A 20,661-nucleotide genomic window follows, 5' to 3' on the forward strand; every position below is an offset into this window, starting at 1 on the left:
TTGAGAGGTTGGCAGTATAACAAAGTCTGATTTACTCTGCAGCTTCTGAAGAAATAAATCACCCTGCAGCTTAACAATTCTCTCTTTTTTTTTTAGTTAATCTCTCCTAATCGGGAGAAAAAAATATATAAGGAAATTCTTATTTCAAGTTTTCCACAGATGGAGGTCGCTGCTCTCAGAGAAGGACCTGGGACGTTCAAAACATCACTCAGTGGACTCCGTCTCTTGGACAGGATCCAAAGAAAGCACTTTGCACCAATTTGCCTGAAGTGATTTGTGTGATCCGGTTGTGTGATTCTCGGGTTCCTGTCTGAGAGAACGGGAGAAGAATTCCCTGCTTTTAAATTGTGCAGACTTTGAACACAGTGAACTGAATCTCAAGGTTTTGGACTGGTCATGGCACGCCACCTTGGATTTAGAGAGAGTTACAAACATGACTTTGTCTGATTAGCAGAGGATTAAAATAGCTTTTATTTGATAAAACTCTCAGAGACACCGATGTCTCTCCGTGCAGTCAGGGGAACTTTCCAAGCTGCAGACAAAGAAAAAAAAAAAAGGCAGCATGGTGACGCACCGTTGCCACCCGAGCTCCTCTTTTAACTTACAGCTAAAGTAGTGGAGAGGCTTGCCTGCGTGATCAGAGCAGGATCGCGCGCTTGCTCGTTTCCATTTTAGGAAAAAACAGTTTGAAGGCGACATTTTATCTCAACAAGCGCTTCAAATGATTCCTCGTTGCTGTCCATAACAACTCTCCCAGTAGTAACACAGCTGCACTAAGTGTTTCCTCGACTTTAATGCGTAACATGCTACGTGGATAAAGTTTCCCTCCGGTCAAATATAGAAACTTACTCACTGAAAGTCAAGTTATGACTAATAATAGACCACTTCTCTATAGCCTCTCTCCATCCTTCTCTTCTCGTATGACTTCCCCTTTTCACTCACACGAGACAGGTTGGCTGGATATTCAAACATTTGTTTATCACGCTGTGTTTGTTGCTCAGCGTGTGTGATCTGTTTCCTTAGTAACGTCAATGTCAGCGTCTCCTGCGCAGCTCTGAGGTCACTATAGAAAGAGTATTAAAAAACAGCAGGAGCAGGGGAATCAAGTTCACTGGGACACTAATAAAAGAATCAAAGAGAAATCTGGGCGATCATAAGAATGTATAAAAACTGAATTCAGCTCTGCAGACACTGACATGTCCTGCTACGCTACAGAGAACAAATATTCATAAACAAAAGAAATGGATATGCTTTTATGAGGAGGAGACTTCCTGCTGTTTTCTTTGATAGTCATAAATGCTGGCTTCAAAATTGCATACAAGTACATGAACACACTTTAAGAGCATGTACCGTGCAGAACCAGGTCTGTGTATTGATTTCAGTTTATGTTTTCTGCTCGTTGCGTCTACAGCGCCGTTTCTTTAATGCATTTTTTTTGGCCGCAGTAGAAAGTCTGTGAGCTCCGTCTACCTGCTGCCACACCCTAAACCGCGCTGAGCCAACAGGTGGGGCGAAGTCAGACGAGGCAAATCCCTGCCGTTCTGCATGCAGAGCTGAAGAAAAGGGCTTGGCTGTTTCTTTTACGAACCTGTACGCTCGAGTGTCATCCTTATCAGGCGGACTTTGAACACAGGGAGACGTTAAAGTTGATCTTTTTATAACTGAAAGCTTTCCATTGAAAAAACACTGTGTGAAGGCATCGTGATCCTTAGAAATTATGAATTCAATAAACAGCAACTTTACTGACTCTAATTTCTAACCAGGGATTTTACTCCTGGATTTATCATGAGGTCCATTCAATGTGAGGATGCAGCAAAAAGTGCTTTTAAATCTTCCCTTAAAAGCCTAAGTGACCTTTGATTCACGCAGCTGGGAGATTATTAATTATTAATTATAATTATCACTGTAGATTCTTTTTGTCTGTGTATTAATAAACCACTGTGGGCCACATAGGAGTTTTTGCCTTGTGCGATATGCAGCATCCAGTCTTCATCACTAAAGTACACCCTGCTCATCCGGCTGGGTGGAGCGCTAAAAAAATGGATTTGGAGAACGAGTCTTGCCGGTGACAACTGATGTGCCAGTTCTCCCACGCTAGGCTCAAATTCCACAGCCAGCAGCACAGCAGGAGGTGGGACCGGGCACGAGACACCACACAGACATATATTTTCAGAATAAAAGGAAAGATGAGCACAACAAGGCGGTGCCAAAACCTGTGAACACAGCTCTGTAGCTCCTGTTGTAGCTCAGGGGCGCGTTTCTTTTCCCTGTGTTTCGAGCTTTAGACTTGATTTTACAGCACCTCAATCCACCCACACCTGCTTTTGTCTACAGCTTTAAATTATTTACAAGTCAAACAGAGCTGCAGGGAGAAAGGTTGGTATTCTGGCCCAGCAGCTTGAGGTTTTGCCTCTGGGGAGGACAGCATGTGTTTGTTGTAATAGTTATGTATATTGTGTGTGTGTGTGCGTGTGTGTGTAGAGATGCAGTGTCGTGCCTTTGGGCTAAACAGGTGTGTCCAGGAAACTGAACTGCAGAGATGGCTCCACCTGCTGCTGTGTGCTCTGTCAGTCATGAGAGGGGATAAACAAGGACACTCACAAAAAAAAAAAAAAAGGTCAACATATTATGAGGTGACGCTGTCCAGTGTTTGTTTCCCCTCCCGTCTGCTGCTGTCGCCACCTGAAGCTCAGCTCAGCGGTCGCTCAGAGCAGCCCGTCAGAGTGTATTAATGAGCCTGACTTCCCGTTACAGCGAGCACTCAGTCACCCTCATTCCAGAGACAGTGAAGAAAAAAAAAGAAAAAAAAACCTCTGAGTCACCACCCCGTCACACGGCCGAGCCAAGATTCCCCGAGCACCATGGCAACCAAACAGCAAACAGGCCAGAGAAAGTCGAGCAGATAGAGGCGGCGCAGGCTGGATTGAGGAATTCTCTCCCACCACACGTGCGTCAAAAGATCTGCTTCCCTTTGAAAACAATGTCGCCGCCTGAGCCGCTGCTACTTCTTCCTGCCAAGTGGCTGGAGGACAGAAAGAAGCACTTTGACACGGGGGATGTCGTACAAGTGAAGAATAGGATTGTTCATCGATGACCTCTCAACACTTTTATCCAGAGCACACGACAAAGTCAACATCCTCATCCACCTACCGTCAGAGCAAATTTACAAACCACACACACGGAGAAGTCAGCACTGAGAGCTCAGTGAAAGTCAGCACACAAACACGCGTCGGCAGAGTTCACAACGAGCCACATCATAAAGCACGTAAACCGCAAAGTTTGTAGATTTTTATTGGTCTTACTGCACACACACACACACACACACACACACACACACACCTCTGAAACACACCCACTGAACTCACTCCCAAGGACATGCTTTACAGCGACTGTGACTCAGTGAAAGAAATACCATGGTGCTGATCGAAGTGAAAGTATGTGTGTTCGTACTGTACAGACATCTGAAAATATGTTCAAATTCAGCTGGTGTGTTTTTGAAAAGGACGAGTTGCTCCTCTCCGGTCTGTAAAGAACCACCGGAGGTCCTCCATGCTATCAAATGTATTTTAAATTTAGTGGCCTCCTTTTCTTTCACCCTCCCCTGGGTTAACCTTTGTCATGTCGCTGACACGTTCCCCACGTGCTGCCGCTCCGTACTTTCACCTCAGCGGCCAATGAAAAAACTCCCTCGGACGGCCAACATCACACCTCAGGCAAGGGTGGATATGTGCTCACCTCAAGAGATGCTAACATGTCCGCACGCGCACACGCACACACACACACACACACACACACACACACACACACACACACACACACTTTTTTCTATTGGGACGTTTTGGTTTTGTTTATAATAAAGAGACGGGATGTTAAAAATGTTACTCCTGTGTTCAGTGTCCATCTCAAGAGCCTTGCGGAGTAAAAGCAGACTCGTTTGATCAACCAATAAAAGGTACAATATGTAGAATTACCATGTTTATGTTAAAACATCTAAATTCAATAAAAATCGACTAAATCTGTTCATTTTTTTTTCTTATGTTAGCTCACATATTTCCTACAGTTATCAAACCCAAATAAATCCTTCATTTTACAGTTGTAATGGGACGTGTCTTGCCGAGGCAGCCGCCATAACAGAATGTTTATCGTTGCCGTGGAAACACCGGATGTTACAACGTCTTTTGTAGAGCCGATAATAGCAATAATAATAATAATAATAATAATAATAATAATAATAATAATAATAATAATAATAGCACGCACGTCTTTTGTAAAGCGATTAAAGAGAATATCATCCACTCAGTAACGCTCTTATCTTTCTCATTAAAGTCGTAACAGAACGACGTGTTAATGTGAGGAACAGCACAGGTGGTGTTAAACACACTCTGTCATTAGAGCAGTCATTCTGTGTGTGTGTGTGTGTGTGTGTGTGTGTGTGTGTGTGTGTATAAGGTGGAGCCTGTTTGGCTGGAGGTGTGTCACTTCTCCACATCTCCCCGAGGCCTTCAATTGACATAACTCTGATGTCTAACTGACAAGTCACACAAACTCAACCACCAGGAATGTCTTCCACTCCGCTAACGTCGGGTACGGCTCCACGAGCCACACTGCATTCCTGGTACAAAGAGAGGGTGTAGCACCACCTCCGCTGTACCCAAGTGACAGCATCGGGAACGGCAGGATCGCTTGTTTTGATTGCAGCACCGCTTTAACTACAGCTCTGAGATATTTCGAGTACAACTTAACATGAAGAGGAAAACTTAAATTCAAGATTCATTCGATGTGATGGCCCTCAAGCTTGACGAATATTTCTTCATGTAAAAATGGAACCGTAAACATTTGATTGTTTTTTGTCAAAGGTCGGATATTTAGAAGAGTGCTATAAAAAACAAATGTATAATCATTCATGTCACTTGTAATATATTCTTATTCAGTCTTTGTTGTGGGCTCTGTTTTCCATAGCAACAGTACAAAAGAGTAACCGTTGTGTACTTACAGGGTAAACACTATCGACCTATCACGTGAGGCAGACACGTTCTAACGGCTCAGAAACTTGGCCCGAGTCACAATGGTCTACAAAAGGCTGTGAATTCCCCCACAAAAGAACCAGAGGTGTAATTTCCTCCACGCTGTAACACAAGTGAGAGACTCCGTGTGATCCTGCTGACTCGGCAGAAAGCTTCTTTTACACCATTAAAAGGGACAAAGTGAGAGAGAGAGATGCACATAATCTGAGCTACTCGTCGTCTTACGGTCGACAACGTATCATCTTATAAACAGCCTCATCCACTCCGTCACATCTCTATGGTAACAAAGCTCCTCCCTTTTAAGCTCCGCCCTCACGGGCTCCTCCTACCTGGTTTTCAGCTCCATGTGCTCCTCCCTGATCTTGCTCAGCTCCAGTTGCAGGCGTGCTCGCTCCTTCGCCACTTGGTCCAGGGTTTTGCGGGCGTCGGCTAGCTCTGCCTCATAGGCCGCCTTGATGCCCGACAAGTCTCGGGTGACTGATGACTCGGACTCGGTGATGCGCAATCGCAGTCCGGCGTTCTCGCTCTCCAGACTGCGCACCTTGTCGATGTAAACGGCCAGCCGGTCGTTGAGGTTGCACAGATCCTCCTTCTCCTGCAGCCTGGTGATGCGGGCCGGGGAGACGCCAGCACTACGGCGTTTCTGGCTCGGGGTTTCCATGGCAATAATGGCTCAGAAAGAAGTGTAAGGAGAGTGTGAGTCACGGTCTGTGGGGAAGGAAGAAGAGAGGAAGAATTAACAAAAACTATAGTGTACGAGCTGCTTCTTTCGAAACGCAGTGCACCAAATCAGAGCTGAATCACTGGTTAAACTTTAATGGAGTTTACACTGAAGAAATGTTCCCGCCTTGCACAATCCGGGATCTGGTCTTGGCAGACTGCCTCCAGTGTTGGATCTGCTCACTTAACTCTATAAACATTTATTCCACAATCCTATTTTACTTCATTTTTGGATGTGCTGTAAATCACAGGAGGTCAAAATGAACTCTCAAAGGAAATTATATTTCTGTTTTTCTTGCTTCTTGTCTTCCAGGGCTCCAGATTTTTGTATTTATTTCCAGAAGGTGTTACAGTTTTCCTGCCCTCTCGTTCCTGTTTTCCAGACTCCTGATAACATCCCATATTCACAGTGGCATTATCACGCTAACACACTGTCACAACATACGCCTTACTGTTCTCTCCACCGGCTCCATTCAATTGTTGTGGGAGCAGTTTATCCACCTCATGCAGCTTACTGCTGAGCAAACAGCTTTCCCACAAACACACCAGGCAATTACCAGGACGCACTTTTAGCCAACGACACAAAATTAATAAAAACATTTCCCTCCCTTTCTGCTCTCCAGAGTTTTTGAGGGAAATAGAGGAAAATACTTCAAAATGCTTCTCACTGTTTCCAGGCTGCTCTGAAATGACCAGCTTGCTCATAACTGCTTGAACCTGCACGGATCACACAGAAATACCAAAGTGTTGACTCATAACATAAATAAATAGAGCAGGATGTCCTGATATGGACACAAATCCAACGTGTGGCTGTTTGGATCTGAGCAAGAGATTACGCAAATAAATAAGAAGCTTTTTCACTTTTTTTTTTTTACTTCCAGGTTTTTAAAAAGGAAAAAAAATGGATAAAAAACCTCTGAAGGGCTTTGCTTCAAACTTTAATAATGCAAGTCAAAATAATAATTAACATTTCTATAATGTCTGTCTTCTATACACTAAAACTCCTTAAAAGCCATCGTCAATAAAATCTATTTTTCATTCAATATCACAGATGAGCCTTAACAGAAAAAAATCGAACAGCTCTCCCAGTGGCGGGAAAAACTCCTCCAGTTTGGCGTTGCTGTGGGCGGACGCACCAAACTTTGCCATGCATCCCCTCACCGCCCATTACCAGAAGTGCACGCAGGGACGTGCACGCCCATGGGTGGGAAGCACGCCCATGGGTAGGATGGCGCACACACACACACATGCATGCACATGATGCGTGCACACGCCCACTGGAGCAAAACCCATACAATCCCAAGTACTCTCTGGGCCAACTCTGAATAAATGAAGCATCCATTTACACTCCTGAAATGAGGCGAGCATGCTCAGGTGCTGCCTCCACTCATCCACAGTCCAATGAGCTCCAACTTTGAAAAAGTTACAAAGTTATGCCAAACCACTCCCTGACAAAATGAAAGCAACTCTGAGTTGACTGAACAGGTCGAACGAGCACTGTACCATATTTATATCAGTGTCACTGACGGGCAGAGTAACCAACAGAAAAAGTCTCACAGGGAGACAGAAAAACTCTCTGAGCCTTACCTCAGTTGTGTGAGAACCTCTCGACTGCAGCCCGCTGAAGCCACTAAAGAAGAGTGCAGGACCTTTCTAGAAGTTTATCTACTGCCGAGAGAGTGTGTGAGTCTGCGTGTGCCGTACCCTAGAGGAGTGTAGAGATGAGGATCCGTTGAATAACGCTGCCTTGCTCTCTGCTAGTGGGTGTGTGCGCCCTTGGCTCGTGCCCTGAACTGCTCTCCTGGCTGTCGCTCACTGCACATGTACCTACTGCTGAAGAGAGAGAGAGGGAGAGGGCGGGAGCAGCAGAGAGGGAAGGGTAGGGCTGCTGGGGAGGAGTCAGGCAAGACTGACTCAGGAGTGTGTGTGTGTGTGTGTGTATGGACACACACAGAGCAGCTGCTGAGCTTTATCTCTCCCTGCACTGGCCCTATCGCTTCCTTTCTCATTTCACTCAGACAGAGCCGTCGCAGACAGACTGACCTCAGCTGCTGGTGCAAGCGCTCTGTCAATAAAACGCAGTGACACTGATGATACTGAACAGCTCCCAGGTGGGTGAAAGTGTGTGAATGTGCAGATCTCACCCTGCGCCTACACGCTGCTATGAAGAACACACTGTTAGGCGGCTTTTCTGGTAAGAACAAATGTGACCGCCAACTTTAGAGCAAATAGCTGGAAGCGGACTTTCTGTTTCTGTTTCATAAAGCCAAAAGAAAAGTCCTCCCTGACCTTGGCACACACAAACGCACAACAAGACGAGGTAATAATAACAAACCCAGAGTGCAGGCAAATCTTTTATCACCTCAAAGCGGGCTTCAGGTGTTATCCATGGCACCAAAAAAACAACATGTCAGGAGGCTCGTCCACTGAATCCGAGGAGGAAATAGTCCACAAACATTCTGCGTTATATCCACAGTGATTAAAGAATAATTCCCACGAGTCATGTTGAAGGTCTGAAGGTCTGACAATCAAACCGGCTTCATTCTGGTCTTATATTTGTCTCCTCTGGGTGGAGTTAATGGCATCACAGGTCCAATCAAGCTCTGATGCACGGAGAAAAAGACGTGTTCCGTGTGTGTGTGTGTGTGTGTGTGTGTTTGTGTGTGTGTGTGTGTGTGTGCAACTCCTCACCATGGTAATGGAGGTTAGTCCGTTTGCATGTGTGCGTGTGTGGTTAAACAAGGGGCAAGACAGCGTCTCTGTTTTTGGGCATGGGGCAGGCTCGGGGAGTATCCTGGCTCCACTGTGGCCTTCGAGTGGAAAGGAGCCGTCAGAGTCTGCAGAGTCTGTGACTCACACGTCCCCTCTACTAGCTGTCTTCTTTAGTCTAGAGCTCTTTTTGGACTTTTCCATCGAGTTTTTTTTTTTTTTTTTTTAAGTTTTTAGCCCTTGTTTCCATGGAAGTTGCACGAAGAATGTCGGACTGGCAGTCCAAACATCTCTCTTTAACAACCTTTTTTTTCCAACTCAAAGACTGTCTGTCCTTCACTCGTCTGTTCTCACAAACAATGACTAAAACAGCAAAAAGGTGTGTGTGTGTGTGTGTGTGTGTGTGTGTTTACAATTAACCAGGTTTTTCTAACACTAATCCATGTCTGTAGTCTGTCTCCAAAAAAAGTCCATCCTCTCCATATTTGCCTGTGCCATTCTTCCACATGTGCTCAAACAGGCCGGTCGGAGATTTTCCCTTTGTGACATCACATACGACATAACCCCTCCCTCACTAAACCAAAATAAGCATTTTCACAAACTTAACAAACCAGCATTACAAATGTCGTCAAACTAAACTCAATGTTGGAAAAAAATGTATTTTACTGTTGTCCTGACTCATGGGGTTGGGAACCAGAGGGTTGCCGGTTCAAGTCCCGGTACGGACCAAACCTGGAAATATATCTGGTAGCAGGAGAGGTGGTGGACCACTTCTTGAGTACTGCTGGGGTGCCCTTGGGCAAGGCACCAAATCTCTCCCTCCTCCAGCTCTGTCACTAACATGTAATTTCCCCTTGCAGTAAATCTTAATTTCACCGCTGAAGCAGTTAAAGAGACGTGGCACATTTGGGGAGGTGAGAGTGAGGCAGTCATGCATTCAAGGGCGAGGGCCGGGAGTTGAACCAAAGAACTTCCCCCGATGCGTTCGAGAGACCAGAGAGAAACCGAAAACCCCGAAATGTAACTTCTCCGAAGGGCACTACGAGGAATGACAGTTATTCTTAAACGGCTCCATCGTTTTTTCATTCAGGATTCTGTTTTCAGACAATGACAACGACTAAATGTTCCACGCAACATCCAATAAAAGCCAAATCTTTAAATTGCATATTTTGGTTAAGATTAATTCAAAACAATAAACCATCATTTCGTCACTACCAACGTGCTCAAACGTTCAGCTGCCTGTCAGACACACAGTTGGGATCTGAATCCCAGAGGCGCTCATCACGTTCACAGACAGGAGCAGACATGACAGACTGTGATGCAACTCACCAGACAAGACAGGTAGTGAACAGTGTGTTAGCAGTCAGCCTTCTTCCTGTCCCCGTTTCACTCCTCGCCTCTCGTTCCCTCTTTCTCTCTCTCTCTCTCTCTCTCTCTCTCTCTCTTTGCTATCATGGCATTCCAGGCGGGCAGCAACAAACAAGGCGTGCCTGTTGTGCAATCTCAAGCTTTTATTTCCCCATCAGGAGCGACTCTCTTTCTGTTCTCTTGGGAGAAAAAAAAAAGAACATCGGCAATGAAGAACTGCAGTGCATGAAAATAAATCTACTATGAGAGAGGCTGGATGTGTGAACGTGACCACCATTACAGTTTGACAAACTTGTCCACGCATTTCATGAAGGCAACTGCTTGGGGCCCCTCAAACGGCTGACAAAACTTTAAATCACAGCATAGCCTCAAAATGTAGACATTTTGCAACAACAGTAGGAAACCTCCCAAAAGGAGCCCCATCTGACAGCACTCAGTCTCACTGCCCTGCTAAGTGTTTTTGCTGTGAGAGTAATATTGGACGCTGGTTGGAGGGGCCCCGATGAATGTTTGCCTCGGGCCCCAGCAGACCCTAGAAGCACCCCTGTCAAAAAAAAGGAGCGTTCATCTTTCTGTATTACTTTAGAGGAAGCGTGTCACCGTCCTTCAGCATGCAGCAGATATTATTCTCACTGTGTTATCACTTCTATCCAAGAAGTCAATGTGTGCACATTAATCATTGATAAACTGTATCTATGACCAACACACACAAGAGTCTGATAAGCTTTGGACCTGGTTAAAGATACACACTGGGTATGTCTGTGTTCTTTGATACCACCTAATAAAAGTGAGACACTCTCTTCACTTCTACACAAACAACGGAGACAATAAGGGCAAACAATAGCTGCTGTGTGAGACTTGCTGTTGCTTATTATGCAAATTATTCTCAACGTGATCACGGCAGCCTGTAGTCTTATGTAAATTCATTGGATGCTTTTACATAAAGTCCAGGAAATGGAGAATAAATACCGACTGGAGACACGAGAGAGTTATGGGAGAACGGACGAGGGCGGATCAGAGACTTGTCTAATTACTTGAGTGAAAAGGAGGAAGCCAGCGTTCCAGGAGGCGACTGAGGAAACTGTTCAAACTGTTCTTGTCACAGTGACTTTACTTCGTGCTGTGCTCAGGATTGATCTCGGGGTTTTTGTAAATAAAGAAGGATTGATCGATTGACGCGCCGTACGAGTTCAAGTTCATTTAACGTCTACTGTTTGATTTTGATAATTCTTAAATGAGAGGCTGCACTGATAAACAATCTCACATCCAGAGGATTTGTGTTTCCACAGGTCTCTCATGCACTGAGCGAGGCAGCACTCGTTATTTAAAGTACAACTGTTAGTAACTGTTCTTGAATTATTGTAATCTTTTGCTACTTTGGACCTGTGCTTCACTGCATTTCAACTCTCATTATTTCCTTTTTTTTCCAACTACTAAAGCATACAAGCTTCTCATGAGAACATACAAATCTCAGAATAACATTGACGCCTGATTTGTTGGGGATCCAGTGTTTTCAGAAGTTGCCTTTTTGTGTCTTGATCCATCCTGCAGCCTGCCTACATGTATGCATCACATTATATCAGTGAGGCTGATCGGCAGAGATGATCCTGACAGGTCAGAGCAGGGTTTGGAAATCAACTGTAAAGATCAAAGGTTCCTCCATAAAGTCGATAAACTAAAAACGAAACCAGCTTTATGTTACATAAAGACACGAGTACCTTCACATGTGGCAAACGCAAGAATAAATAAAATGACAAAGACATTGAAAGGGCCATTAAAAAATAAAGCCATCACATATCAGAAGGTCCAACTTTACAATAAATACTTTAGGAGCTTTGTATTTTTATACCAGATTATACTTGAATACTGGCTCATTCTAATTAACTGTGGAGGGGTGAACAGCATTATTAACTCTTATCTAAAACATTTATTAGTTGTTGTTATTATCCTAAATTTAAAAAGTGACGATTTGATTACACTGATTTAGAAGACTAAGAAAGTACCATGAGAGAATTTGAATTGCGCAGAGGGCAAAGTATAAAATAGTCCTACATGATAATGAAATACTGAATTAAAAACCTCAGCTGCATTGAACCTCAGTCCACTCTGCGCTCTCTGAATGTCACTGCGCCTCTCTGGCGCCCCCTGTCGTCCCTGCTGCACATAGTCACACATCAAGTCACACAAGCACGGACAAAGCTGCTAAAGCGCCCTCTACCGACTCCCACAGGAAATGACAAGCGGTGGGTGACGAGAACTATAAACAGGGGTCACAGAGTTCATAAATCAGTCTTTCTGCCTGTCTCGCCTTGTGAAACATGAAATAAAAACCGTGTACACAACATGAACCATTTCAAATAAATGTTACAGTGAGAGATGTTCTCTCAACAGGCTTACCTTCTGTCTTTGCACAGGAAATGAGCTTTTCTGCACTCGGTTAAAACATGTCCCCGTCCGTTTTCACGGTCGCCATTAAACCTTTATAAATGAAGACAGTCCGGTTAATCACGATATTAACCACGGGGTCGCTTTTTTTTCTTTTTGAGAAAAAAAAAAAGTCGTTGAGGGGGAAAGTCCTCCGAGCCGGCAGTCTGCAGACACCTGCAAATCAACACCTGATTAGGCTGTCAATCTCTGCTAATTAGAATGCGGCCTGTTGGCGCCACCTGGCGGCCACAATTAACGCTTTTATTGGGATTATTTGTGGATGGTTCCCAGAGAAGGCATGCAAGATTTGGATACAACAGAATAAAACGTTGGAGCATTGGGTAATCACAACGCTTCAGAGATCCCAACAAATTTGACACAGATCATGAGTACATTTTAAGACAGCAGCAGCCTCGCTTTACAATTCAGATACCTGCTATCAGGATCGATGCACGTGGCTCCCAGTGCCTTGAAGCCAACACAACAGCTGTGTTCATTTCACTCGGGACCCCCCAGAGAGCCCTCGGGGGCCCCTGCGACTCCATGGACCGCACTTTTTTTTTTTGGCAAGGATTATTACAGTGACCTTAGCTGCAGTTTCACATGAATTGATAATTTAATTAAACTGGCAGCCAGGATTGCATACAACCATTCCTCAAGGCAAATATACCAGCATGACTGCCACTATCAAGCTGTACAGATGGCCCGGTTGAATAGTGCCGTCACTTTAATTCCCTATGATCCCAAATAACTCATTCTACAACACACACAAAAACACACACACAAAAAAAACAATAATTAAAACAACTGAAGTGCAGGGCTGCTGGAGATATCTTACCTGGCTCTTATCATTATGCAACAGCTGAACCTGAATTTTACACGACCTATGTTACAGAGCTGTAAATGCTTTGTTTACATTCGTAATGTTCCTAGATGATGAAACAGGACTGAGGGTCATTTGAAGGCATCCTGACGTCTGAGGAAAATATGGGCAGAGAAAGTCGCCCCACCCACTGTGACTGTGCCCACCGTGGCACTAAAACTGTACCTTCAGGGCAGGATTAGTTCGTCATGTGCAACTCAGAAATTATTGTATAATCCAACTCACAAAGATACGCTGATTTTTTTTTTTTTCATGTTGTGCAGTAAATGGCACCGTTTTAATATCCTGTAAAGACAACCAAACCCAGTCAAAGTTCTTTGGGAGAGCAGGATAGCTTTGAAGGCTAATTTGTGCACAAAGAAATGATCTAACCAGTGAGTTTATTTCAGACATTGTGTTGATAATGTGGTCCAAAAGATCAACCTCTGAATAACAATCAGTAATGAAAGTGTTCAGATCCTTTGAAAAGCTAACAGAAACTCTCAAACACAAAGAAAAGTTCTGCGCTGAAAAGTTCTTTGAAATATCCAAAGTGCTCATTAGACTCTCCGATCGTAAGGTTATCTGCTGATGAGTTAATATCAGCCGTTCAGTGTTGTCACCGGTCACGCTGAAACTCATTTTATTTATTAAGTTAGCTCAATTCAATGTCCTTCAGTTCATTTTGTTCAGAGGAGGTTATCGGGGACAGGATGAAAAGTGGAGATAGTGTCTTAGAAAGTAAAAGTCTGATCATTTACAGGTTTTATTCCTGAGCTTACCCTTTATGTGTTTCATGTCGTGAGAGGTTGTTGGAGAAATAATGAAGAGCTTTTGGATTTAAATGGATTGTTCTTCTTTGCCACATTCGACCACGCAGAGAGAAATCTCAGACAGAGTCATGTTGATGCTTTTTTTCACACCAGCTCTCTCCTCTTCAGGGAGTGAACGTGTGTTGTGACGGTCGCTGCCCGACCTTTTACAGTGAGTCTCCCTCGTTCCTCGCGAGGAATCAGCTCGCCAGATTCAGAACATCTGGGCCTGTTGCTCTCAGGGCATCAGAGCCCAGCAGTGTGACTCGGCCTCTCTCTCTCTCTCTCTCCTCATCCCGGCTTCATTCGCACCTTTTGGTCTTTGCACCGTTTAGCTTCACAACATGATGCCACACATCCACATTAAGCCCGCTGACTTCACCGACGGACACACTCCATGGTTGCAGTTATCGTTTTTAATTGTTTACTTATACAATTGATGATTATTATTTGCAGATGTGTACAGCTCTTGAGTCGGGCTATGACAGTGGAAAAACACCGAAACAAAAACGAGAATGAAACAAAGCACACAGTGGTGAAATGTGTAGATGAGCACTGGGGTTCATATTATTTATTTTCGCTTGAAGCCAGTTGATTAGTTTGTTAGCTTGCAGACACGCCCAGCTTGTTGCCCACTGATACTGAAGGCTGCACTGAAAGGCAGCAGCCCTCACTATTTTATAAACTTTATTGTCAAATAGAGAGGAAATTGGTCCAATATGAAAATGCAATGTGTTAATAGAAAAAACGAAATGGTATCCAAAAAAGCCAACGTCCCTTTGAGATGTATTGGATGAGTAAGCAGCTGCAGACGTACTCAGATCCTGTTAGTGTAAGCAGAAATACATTCATCTAAATGGAAGAAAAGGTTTGGATGGAGGCACCAAAAGAGTATCAAGAGTTCTCAGAGGCAAGAAGGACACTTTTAAAGAGAATCAGTGAGAATGTTGAATGACGTGAGAGAAAGGAGCCACAGGTTGTATTTGAATCCGCCCGCGTTCAAGGCCTTCAGTCTCTGTATATCAGTTCACCATCCACTACAGGCGACCTCTGCACGCGACCTTTGTGTGTGATGACCGTATGACTGAAGTGGCATCAACGAGTCAACAGTGTTTAAATGTTGGAGTTGGAAGAAATGTAAATAACTGTCCCATTTTTCAGCTGTTTGGTCCTTTAAAATTCAACTTTGGTTTGCAATCTATCAAAGGATCATGTCTTCAAACATGAACTTCATACTAATGGAAAGCAGCCGAATGGACATGTCAAGCTGCTTCAAATGAATGACATAAAACAGCATCAAAACCAAGGAATGTCGTCGCTGATGACGCATGTCTACAGTGACAGAAATATCTTATCAACGTCAGCGTTTAAAGGTTATCGACTTGGCTACACCTGCTTTCCCAAACTAATACTTGTACATATAAAAAGCATTTGACTTCTGGAAACATGTGTGAGAGGGTTCAGTTGGCACAAGCCATCATAATTCAGTGACAGCATCAAATGGGACCCAATCAGTCATTTTGCAGTGTGATACAGATCCTGTGACTTAATCCTCCAGCGGATTAAAAAAAAAGGCAGACTTACATTGTGTACAGTAAAAGCAAATACCTGAATCAGCTGACCGTCTGCATTGCATTCTAATTAATCTATATAATGAGAAGCGAATGCCAGGGAGGAAGTAAAGTCCCGGCAGGACTCCTGAGTTCAAAGCTCCCTGTGACACGGCTGAGATCACCAGCATACGGGAAGGAAGCCGGTGAGGTGAGCCTTACTCATCACTAGGCGTGACACTGGAGCTACAGCATCAATGTGATTAGAGAGAGGGGGGGGGGGGTGTTATGGTGAAGCGAGGGGGGTGAGAGTACGAAGAGAGATGACCTAATACCCGTAAAAAGCAATGAAGTCATTCCACCTGACTCATATTCCCAGCTGACAGACGCTCTCCCAATCACAACATCCCAGAGCATGCGAGAGTGTGTGTGTGTGTGTGTGTGTGTGTGTGTGTGAGGGTCAACAGCTTCATCTCCATGTGAGTGCTTCACAGCAAGTGAGAAGACGATGAACTTGTCTCTTTCTTTTTTTGTTTTGTAATTGTGCGTACGAGGTTAAAAAAAAAAAAAAAAAAAACGTGTTCACCATCATGTCTTTAGGAAAGGAACTTCAGCTCAGAAGTCTGTGAAGCTGTGAATATAAACACACGAGCCCGTTTCATTACTGGGCCTTTCATAAAGACTATCAATCAGGTTCAGGTTACTTTGTTTGTTCCCGTAGGTGAATTGGGTTGCAGGAAGAGTCCCTTCATACAACACAGACAATACACAAAACACAAGTTGAGTGAAAAATAAAGGGTCCAGGTGTAAAAGTGCTGAGGGGCATTAAGCAGGTTTCAATCAAACAATGATAAAAACAAGTCAAAAAGTCCAAAATAAATCAATAGATGAATAAAGGCTCAAGACATCCAGCAGCAAAGAAGAATATGACATAAAGGATAGAGCTACATAATGCTAACAATGTGCTGATGCATTAGCTGATGCTTCTTCAAGATGTTTTTTTCTGCAGCAGTTTGTATCAGCGTGTTTTCACCACCCACCACTGCACTATTGTCTCATTTAGCCCCGTGCAGATCAATCTTTAAAAGAGACATTTTTAACATGATACTTTTTGGACATAAAGAGGAAAGTTCACCAAATGTGTGTGTGTGTGTGTGTGTGTGTGTGTGTGTGTGTGAGCATACCGGGACAATAAAGCTGATTCTGATGTGAACTGTGTGTGATTTCAACCCTAATAATATAAACCGTAGGATGAAATAATAAGCTAGACAACGTTTGTCAAGAAGTGACTTTGATGACTAATGATTCATGTTCCAAGCCAACATCCACTGGTTCCACCTTCTCAAAAGTGAGAATTGTTCAGCTCTAATCTCTGCCTTTTCAAAAGAATCAATACTGAAAATAATCACTTGCTGTTTCCCTAAAAAGAAGACCAAGTTGGGGATAAGGCGACACGTTTGCTTTCTGACTCAAACAGACGGATAGTTGTTTTCTGTAAGAGTGTTTTTATGCGTCACACTGCTCACTGAACAAATCCCAGTGACAAGTGGAGAAGGAATCAGCATCCCCATTCGGACTGGTTCCAATGTGGAATGAACAAAAAAAAAAATTCAATTTGAGCTGAATTACATCGACTGGATGATGAACTTCTGTGATTTTTTCCGTTTCTTGAAATCACCAGCAATGACTCATCCCTTCACAGAGTCTCTATGTCAAGTTTTGTCTTCAATTATTCAAAGGCAGTCTGGTTTTTGAGAGTCTGTGAGAACAACATACACATGCTGTAGAGCAACCCAGCCTTCGTTTGGGATACAAGTGGAACTCGGAGAAATGATTTCTGCCGACTTAATCCCGAGTTGGGGACGAGAGGGCCTCATCATCTGGGTCCCATCATGGCAGACACTGCCTGAAGAAGCTGAGGGTTTGTACCTGTGGTTTTAAAAAACACTCGGTTGATTTAAGTGTGATGAGATTTCTACATTTTAATTTCACTAAGAACACTTCTCCAACTTCCTGTCTCTGTTTCATAACACTTGTGTTGTGTTGTCATGTTTAGTTTTCTGGTGCCATGTTCAGTCTGTCTGTAAGTACCCATGCTGCGGTGCCGCTGTCAGGGAAAGGGGAAAAAAAGTGGGAGAAAAGTACTTCAAACTACAAATAAACAAATCAAGTAAAATGCAGGAGGGGAAAACCCCTGGCACACAATAAGGCCTCTCTTTTCACTGAGTGTTTGTTCAGCTGATGGACTTCAGGGCTCCCGTCAGCCTACGAGCGCAGGATGTAGTATCATTTGCATGAGGTCTTACATCATCCCTGAGAGCCCGTTCACTGTGGCATCAGCACGTGGTGCTTAGCCAACATTTCCCTTTGTGCTCGCAGAAGCCTCATTCAAGTGACAGCGGGGCACCAGAAAAAGTCTTGAAAAGGACATCTGGTCGTGGAAGTCAAAGGGATGTCCTTTAGGGATTCTCGGACACGTCTGTCTGTCTCTTCTGGAAGACAGCATACTGTCCTCATAGGTGAGAGACGTGTGCTTGGATTCAGGGGTTGGTATGTTTTTTTTTCCTGCAGCAGAGAAAACCACAGCACCTCCCTGACGATGCCAGTCGGCCTTTCATCGAGGGGAAGGGGGGAGAAACAGCACTACTGTGACGGCCAGATGGTCAAGATCATTGAGTTTTTTTATGTGCAAGTAACATGACCTCAGCACTCTGGGTTTCACAAGTATCCTGTCGCCAACACGCCAACACACACACACACACACACACACGCTAGAAAACACATGCACACAGAGACACACGTGTGCAGATGACAATAGTAGCCTCCAGCAAAACAGGCCGAGAGGTCCGAATGAAGAGCAGACCTCCTGATCCGTTCAGAGCCAGAGGAGAGTTTACTTCAGGGTCACAAAGGTCACAATATCACCACTCATCAAATCTCCAACAGGCCGCGTCAAAGTCCGACTCCAGGCAGAGAGGGGTGTGTCGAAACATGATCCCAGATCCATTCTTGCTATTGATTGAGGCTCTGGACTCCCCGTAGACCCCTTTTTAATGGAGCCAGACGACCTCGTGGACACACTATAGCCCGCTCGCTACACGACCGAGAGGCCGGCTTTTGTGTGTCCACATCCCATCCGCCCAATTCAATCCCCTTACTCTCTTCCACTCTGGGTAGGGTGGGGATTGGGGGCAAACACCCCCCTGGGCCGACCCTCTGGTCCTTCATGCATCACGCCATCCTGCTCTAGTCCTGCTCTCTGCTTTTTTTTTTTTTTATCCATGTTATTGGGTGGAGAGGGGATGTTTTAATCCTGGACTCATAGCAGGAGACTCTCTGTGAGTCCTCATCTGCAACACAACCTCGGGGAACAAACCCCGTCCTGATTGGCACCCAGAGAGCGTGTCTAGACTATGATTATGCATGTAAATACACCTGCTCATATCTTCCTGCTACCAATTTTACCACAGCTTTTATATTATTGCTATTCTCGGACCTGATGTTTGGGAAATTTGTGATTATCTTGTTGCTCCGTTCTGTGTGTTATTAAAAGCAGAAGGCGCACTCACACGAAACGCTAAAATATTCATGTTAAATCTCATGAAGAGTCACATGCCACGCACAGTCTGTCAAAGGGAAGATGGTGTGTGTTTTTGTTTTTACAGTGTGGGAAAACACCACATATGATGGAGAATGATTAACTGAATTTAATGGATGGGGAAAGACTGCAAAAGTAATCTACTAGGTGAAATCAACACTGCCCCCGGGACACACAAAACACAAGAGATTTTGCAGAAATTTCCTCCAAAGGCAATTCATCAGCGTTCAGTGTTTCCCTAAAAAAAAACATCTTTGTTTTCCATTAAGGGTGAAGAAAGAATCTGAAGGATGAAGCGGTGGAGCATCTCGTGTTCTCTGAGAGTAAACACCTCCAGAGTTTGCCTCGTCATTCAGGTGTACGCCTTATGAAAAGCACACTCCCTGTACGTCCCACCATGCATATGCACAGATGGTAGGGACAGGCTAAACTCCAGTTAGACTGGCACTTTGAGGAAGCTAAAAACATGGACATCAGTTGTTTGTGGAAATGTATCGACCAGCTCCAATATTTCCTCAAAGCTTAATATATAGAGGTGACCCTGTTGCAAAAAATAACTACTCAGAAATTAGCCTAAAAAATTTTTTTTTTCTTAAAAACATTTTTTTTTAATTGTAAGTTTCTAGATCTTAATGAGAATGAAAGTTGTAGACTTTGTTTTACCCGTTTGAAACCTTCAGTAAATCCCCTGAAAGAGAAAGAAATCACTTCATGCTTTGTGCCCATTTGAAGATATTTGTATTCATCTTAATGTAATTTAGATTTTATTGCTGCAGTTGAGTCTTTGTGTTGTGCTACTACCATGCTGTCAGGCGTGGCTTCTGTCGAGGACATCTTGGGGAGTCTGTGCGCGAAACGAAACGGCGCGGTTCTTTGTTCACCGGAGCTGCTGCTGCAAAACCCTTGTGTGTGTGCGCGTGTGTGTATGTGTGTGTGTGTATGTGTGTTTTTAACGGGAAATGTGCGGGGGCTTTTCTGATGTCCCCCCGCTGCATAGGGTCTGCAACGCCTGTCTGACAACTCCCTTTCTCTTCTCCTCCTCGTTTACAGCCCCCCCCCCCCCCTCCTCCTCCTCTCCGCCCCCCTCCAGACACTCTCTTTCCCTCCTATACATAACATCCTCATGCGCAACGGCGCCGGAGACAACAACGCGGTGACCTGCCGCAAAAGCACGGCTCCATGGAGGTGGGCGGACCCCCTTCCAAAAAATATACCACCAACTCCCTCACTCCAAAAATAAAGAAGAAGAAAAAAAATCCTGCCATGAAACTCCACGAACCCCCTCCCTTTAATTTATGCACGATCTGCTCGGTTTAATCTCTTGATATGAAAGTTGACATCATCTTTTCAGGCAGCAGCAGATGACCATGTGCGCACTGTACTTGCACCTTTTGATGCGTAACTGTTTACATCCGAGGTGGCTCTTCTTACATAAGTGGCAGAAATGCGGGTATTCAGGCCACGCCGCAGCTCTGGACGGGGGAGTGTGGTGCAGGAACTGAACGATGAGGTGTTTTCTTCCTTTTCTATAGGTGACTGTGAGGAAGCTGGGGTTTGAGATGCCACAGGCTCGGGAACCTGAGACGGAATG

General features: G+C 44.4%; 1 protein-coding gene across 4 annotated transcripts in view; it reads right to left on the reverse strand.

The window, feature by feature from the left end:
* The window catches only part of LOC306823463 (lamin-A-like), a 35,280-nt gene extending 22,264 nt beyond the window's left edge, over positions 1-13,016 (reverse strand). Inside the window, exons 1-3 of one of the 4 annotated variants that reach the window (XM_079343015.1) lie at positions 12,219-13,016; positions 7,449-7,574; positions 5,354-5,732 (exon numbers count right to left, since the gene is read on the reverse strand). In XM_079343015.1, the coding sequence (XP_079199141.1) occupies positions 5,354-5,685 (332 nt within the window). In that variant the 5' untranslated portion in view covers positions 5,686-5,732; positions 7,449-7,574; positions 12,219-13,016. Of the gene's footprint in view, positions 1-5,353; positions 5,733-7,331; positions 7,578-12,218 lie in introns of those variants that run through there. The other 3 variants (XM_079343013.1, XM_079343014.1, XM_079343016.1) reach the window with 3 other exon arrangements.
* Positions 13,017-20,661: the final 7,645 nt, after the last annotated feature.

The sequence above is a fragment of the Symphodus melops genome, assembly GCF_947650265.1.
Source record: "Symphodus melops genome assembly, chromosome: 5".
Lineage (NCBI taxonomy): Eukaryota > Metazoa > Chordata > Actinopteri > Labriformes > Labridae > Symphodus > Symphodus melops.